The sequence below is a fragment of the Jatropha curcas genome, chromosome 4, assembly GCF_041381405.1.
Source record: "Jatropha curcas cultivar XTBG-Jc1 chromosome 4, XTBG_Jcur_1.0, whole genome shotgun sequence".
In the NCBI taxonomy this organism is placed as follows: domain Eukaryota; kingdom Viridiplantae; phylum Streptophyta; class Magnoliopsida; order Malpighiales; family Euphorbiaceae; genus Jatropha; species Jatropha curcas.
Genome location: NC_143154.1, coordinates 6502902 through 6509039, shown reverse-complemented (window position 1 = coordinate 6509039; position 6138 = coordinate 6502902). Strand labels below are relative to the sequence as shown.

Genomic DNA, 6138 nt, shown 5'->3' with positions numbered 1-6138 from the left:
GAAAGTTAAAGATGTTGTGATAATTCCAAAGAAATAAATAAATAAGATGTTTTTTATCGCTCAACAAACACTTTATTGGTTAATTTTTTCATTAAAAAAAATCATTATAAACATGAAATAATTTATTGCAAAAAGTAAAAATCAAGCAAAACTTCCATATATAGTTAGATCTTTGCTTATAATTATTTTGGTCATCAGATAAATATAGCATATAAAAACCAAAAATACAACAAAACAATTGTTATTAGTGTGAAAAAAAAAATATAAAATGTTCTCAAATTCATAAATTTAAAAATGCCAGCATTTAAAGACGTGTTACTTTTCATTATATTGTTACTTAGTTTATAATTTTTTATTATTTAAAAATAATTAATAATTTTATATAACGTGGATAGTATATCGATAGTTTTTTTATTTAATTTTATAATTAATGAGACTATAGGATCGACGAAAGAGAGTTTACTTAATTAAATATATTATTATTATATTAAATAACAATATATTTTAAAAACAGAATATATTATTATTATTCTAGATAATTAAGTGGAACTTAAATAGGAAAACCAAAGTTTTTAATATAGTATTTAATAATACTAGGATTTCAATCAAGGGATTACTAATTTCAATTATTAGTCTGTTTAAATTAAAGAAGACCTTAGTTATTTCTTAACCAATAAAATTAAATTTAAATAGAAAACTAATGTAATCACTCAAATTAATTTACTTTATTAACTTAAATTAGATTTTTTAATCAATAAAAAAATACTAAAATATATTTTTATCAATTAATAAATTGATTAAGATTACCGTTGTCAGTCCAATCTTTGCGTCACAATTGTTTTTTTCTTTAGGATACAGAAATATATTTAAGAAATTATTTATTAAAGAATGTGGAGCTGCAGAGTGCAGACACTGTAGAAAGAGAAAGAAGATGGAGACTCTGACACGCTGCAAAGGAAAAAAAGGAAGGACTATGGGCCACTGTACTAACACACTTTAATTCTCTCCACCTCCACCAAACACTTGTTTAAGACTTTAGATATGTTTGGAGAGAGAGAAAATATAGAAAGAAAAAAATAATCAAAAAAAGTAATAACTAAATGCTAATTTTTTTTTTATTTGAAAAAGAGGAGAAATAATAAAAGTTTTTATTTCTTTTTAGAATTCCCTTCCACATTAAAAGCGCATTTGATTTTTAAATTTTAAGAAAAATAGTTATAGAAATTATGTATTTGTTTAGGTGATAAATAAAATAATTGTATTTGTTTAAAATATGAAAAAAATAAAGAAAGTTCCATTATTTCTTTAATCTAAATATTTTTATTTAATTTACAAGAACGCCATTATAAGTACAATGAAAATTTTATAATATTAGTTAATATGAAATGTGAATATCGTTTAAAAATTACTTAAATAAATAAAACATAATATAAAGCAACAATATATATATATATATATATATATATATATATATATATATATATATATATATAGTCTATTGAAGAATTGAAAAATTTCAAAAAAAAAAAAAAGAAAGAAAAAATCAACCAAGAAAGATTAAATTAAAATTTCAACCCTTTAATATGAGAAAGTACTTTGCTTTATATATAAAAAAGTAAATATAAAACATACATGTTTAGAAATTGAAATGTCCCCACATATAATAGGATAAAAGAAAAGAAATCTACATGTTCAAGAATTAAATTTTCCTAGAAAAATATAATTCTTGTAACCAAACATTGAAATTTATTTTCTAAAATTATTTTCCGTGAAATTATAATAAATGTTAAAAGAAAAACAGAAAAATATAATAACAATAGTGAAGTAAAAGTAATTTTTATTTTATTTTTCTAGTTTATCCTTTTTCTAGTTTATCCTTTCCCCTTGTTCTCCTCCTTTATTTTCTTTCTTTCCTCCTCTCCTTTTTCTTTTTCTGCACAAAGTGCAAGAGGACTTCTCCAAGCAATCTTCTTATATCTAATAAGTAAGAGAAAATATGATATTTTCTTTCAGAAATTAATTTTGAATCTACCCACAATAAGTGATTGTTCATGTTCATTCGATATAAAATGATTTATCAAATTAATGAATGAAGTCGTATAAACAAAATTAATCTTATATTGATCTGTTGTAACTTTTTCCGTTTCCCATAACTGTCTCTTTTTTTTCTCTCAAAATCTAAAAGTTTTTTTTTTTTTTTTCTTTTATGGGCGGCCACCTGAATTCTCACCCCTTTCTCTTTTCTTGTTTGTTTTTATCAGTGATTTCTCAATTTTATATCTTTCGATACAGATTTGAGTTATTATTATCCAAATATTCAGAATATTATTGCTCATATCCTATAATTTTATTCTTAAATCTAGTTCTGATTCAATATTATCACTATTGTAGTGATTTTATTTAAAATATTTTATTATTTGAACAGTTATGCAGAAAGAAGTACATATCTCTTCACTAAAAAGAAGAGATTTGAAAGTGATCAAATCATACAGTAGCCAATAGCCATTAACAGTCGCCAAATGGCAAGTGATTTAGCATAAATATTATGTTCAGTCAACTTAATCAAATACTTCAAATTAATTAAGACTCAGTTTTTGTATTTTTTGTATAAGCAATTTATTATTAGACTTATTACAGAAAAATGTTTATCTCGTATCTCTATACAATGTTATCTTAATAAAATTTCTAATTTGATTTCTTCTTTTAAAAAACAAAAATTAAACACACAAATCTTAATTTGCTTATTTAATAATAGAATGAAACATTGATTTTATTTTATTTTTGTAACTGAAGTTTAAAATTATAGACTCAAAATTTTAACTTAGTGATAATTTCAACACCTCTTTAGATAACTCCACTACTTGTAAATTTTTAGATAAAAGTAGCAGACTTATTTAACCATGAGTTCTTTACAAAGAATTAATGCAAGAAAATTTTGGGCGTTCCAAACTAAATCAAACCAAACCAAACCAAACCAAACGTCAAGCCGCTCCTCCCTTTCCCACTTCCTGTTTCACACTTGCAACGCTATTTAGGGTTTTGCAGTACTCTTACAGACAGATAAAAGATAAAAACAAAGAAGAACAGAAGGTGGGGAAGGTAATAATTAGGATCTGGACAATCGTGCAGGCTATGTTAGAGAACTAACATGACCTTGTCGGTTGCTCTGAAAAAATACTCTTCCTTCTAGTATGCGTGACATCCATTTCTTGTAGTTATTGCTGCTGTTTGATTTTTATTACAAGTAAGCTACAAAACCAACCTGCCTGTTCCTTCAATGGATGATTTTAATGGGTTCGGATGGGATTTTAGGAAACAAAACCCACATCTTCTACGCATTTATAAATATATAGAAATGAATCATTATCTCCCTCTCTCTCTCTCTCTCTCTTACTTTTTCATCTCTCTTTTCTGCTAAATCCAATGTTTCAACTCCCTTCTTCCTTGATCTCAATCCTGCAACTAGCTATCCATTAGCTTCTCAGTACTTTTCATGGTGCAATTACAGCTTCATTACTCTAGATCTACAGTTTAATTAAGTTATCATCCTAAATCTTAGTTAAATCTCCATAGCTTTCTAGCTTGTAGGGGCCCATATACACTAGATAATGTTATTTTTCCCTTTTCCTAATTTTTTTTCTTTTTGCCTTTGTTTTTATTAGGTTGGGTTTCACAGAAATTAATATTTCTAATTCATCTAATCATAAGTCTATCTACTGCTCAATGACTCGGCTTACGTCTTTAAGGATATAGTGTTATGGTGGGTTTGTACCCATTAATGTCAAAATCAGAATAAGAAAGGAGAATATATTCAGGGTTACCAAGTAATTACTTCTTTGATGTCTGGGATTTGGCTGCCTTAAATTAGGGTTCATTTCAAAGGATCGCAAGCTAAGCAGCAGCCGATGGTGATGACGATGGTGATGGTGATGACGATGATTTCTTGAAAAAGGAAGAGAGGAAAGATCAAAACTTAGGTTTGGAGCTTTTTCATTTTGCAGATCAGTTTGATGGAAGTGAGGGGGCAAGAAAAGGGAATAGCGATGCCCAGCTCTTTGGGTTGCAATCCAACTAATAGAGATTCTTCCTCTAAAGTCCCCTCTTCTAATATACTTTCAGCCTTTGGAGAAACAAAAGAGGACGATCATCATCATCATCATCAAAACCTTGAACGCTACCCTCTTTTTCACCATCACCAAATGAATCTACAGAATCTCCCTCTCAAACCCACTGGAGGTCCTGAACAAACACAAGATCCAACTCCAGCTCCGGCTATGATCACTGCAGTAAGTGCAAACAACAGGGTTGCCTCTGTTCCTAGTAGATCCAGTTCTAGATCACCACCAGCACCTCCGGGGCCGCCAACATCAACAGGATTAGTTAGATACCGAGAATGCTTGAAGAATCATGCCGCAAGCAAAGGAGGGTTTGTTGTAGATGGATGTGGAGAATTCATGCCAACCGGTGAAGAGGGTACGGCAGAAGCCTTGAGATGTGCAGCTTGTCAATGCCATAGGAATTTTCATAGAAAAGAGATTGATGGAGAACATCAAAGTGCAGCAACTAATAGTTACTACAAAGACAATAACCAAAGAAATACCATACCTCAACAACAACTAGCCACTTCACATCCTCCTATCTCACAACCATCAGTTCATTATCATCATAGATACCCTCACGGGCTAACTTTAGGTGCCCCGACTACAACACCTGCACCGACGATTGTAATGACCTTCGGTGGCGGAGGAGCTGCCGCAGAATCATCAAGTGAAGATCTTAATATGTTCCAGTCAAATGTGCAAGGTTACGGATCTATACAGCCATCATCTTTGTCAAAGAAGAGGTTTCGGACAAAGTTTAGTCAAGAACAAAAGGAAAAAATGTTGGAATTTGCAGAAAAAATAGAATGGAAAATCCAAAAACAAGATGAACAAGAAGTGCAGCAGTTTTGCTCCAAAGTGGGTGTAAAGAGAAAGGTTTTCAAGGTTTGGATGCATAATAACAAACAAGCAATGAAGAAGAAGCAAATGTGAGAATCCAAATCCTTGAGAACCATATATGTACTTACATATGCATATTATTGTTGCAGGAAATTGAATAGTTTTCAATAAATAATAGTAGATATTAGATGTGCACAACTCAATATAAGTTAGGAAATAGGTTAAACACCCACTAATACTAATATTTGTCTCGGAAATACTTGCTAATAATGCTCATTGTCATGAATCTTTCTTGTTTAAACAAACAAAGAACAATTAGTTCCCTTTTCATGACCCTCTAATTAAGTTCAACTTCCTGATCTTCCTTTCTGCAAAACAAACGAGGCCTAAGTAGTCAAGATTCCCATCTTTTTTGGATAGAAACAAAATGGGATTTGTCTTGATTTTCTTTTCCCCACTGCTAGACCAAGGTGTTCCTATTAGGGAGAAATAAAGACTTGAAAATAAAAAAATTAACAAATAAAACCAAAAAGACGAAAGAAAAATAATAACTAAATAGAATTAAAAGGTAGAAAAAAGAGAAACATGGAAGGGCCCTTTTGGTCGAGGTGATGAACATGGAAGGTACGTTTCACATTTTCATGTATTACTTGTCCCTTTTTTTTTTTTTTTAATAGATGGGTTATCATGCGTGGAATTTTCACAATCATGCGAGATGACTCCTCTAGCTACTAACACTATATGTGGGTGAAGCTTTTGGATTCCTTGAACCTCACCTCATCAAAATCCTTTTAGAACTATTTAAGATTTAAAGCCGGATCAAACGGGATATTTTGCAACTCCAACAATCAAAAATAAAAATGGCACAGAACTAATTAAATCCTAATACTCCTTTTATTCTGTGTTCTAAGAGTAAGCCTCGTATGCAGCAGTAAGTAGTATTCAAATTTTCTTGTAGCGGGTCATAGCTATTTATTGTTTGAAAGTGATGGTTGTTACTTTATGAGACCTCGATCTTGTCATATGGAGACATTTTAAAATTATAGCTATGTAGTGTCTAAATTCCTAGCCAACGTTCAGATGGAACATTGTTTTTACCGGACACATTAATTTGAATCTTGACTTCTAAATATTTCCAAACCAAGCAGAAAATGCAATGCATTATTGATGTAGAAGACGTGCCATCTCCTTCGAGGAA

General features: G+C 30.1%; 1 protein-coding gene across 1 annotated transcript; it reads left to right on the top strand.

Annotated features, from left to right (window-relative positions):
• Positions 1 to 3010: 3010 nt before the first annotated feature.
• On the top strand, positions 3011 to 5268 carry LOC105637317 (zinc-finger homeodomain protein 6). Its single transcript, XM_012220750.4, has one exon. The coding sequence runs from the start codon at positions 4011 to 4013 to the stop codon at positions 5031 to 5033; it is 1023 nt and encodes a 340-aa protein (XP_012076140.1). The 5' UTR covers positions 3011 to 4010; the 3' UTR covers positions 5034 to 5268.
• The last annotated feature ends 870 nt before the right edge of the window (positions 5269 to 6138 follow it).

Bases quoted from the DNA above. Each gene is read 5' to 3' on its own strand.
- LOC105637317 (XM_012220750.4), top strand. From the start codon at position 4,011: ATGGAAGTGAGGGGGCAAGAAAAGGGAATAGCGATGCCCAGCTCTTTG.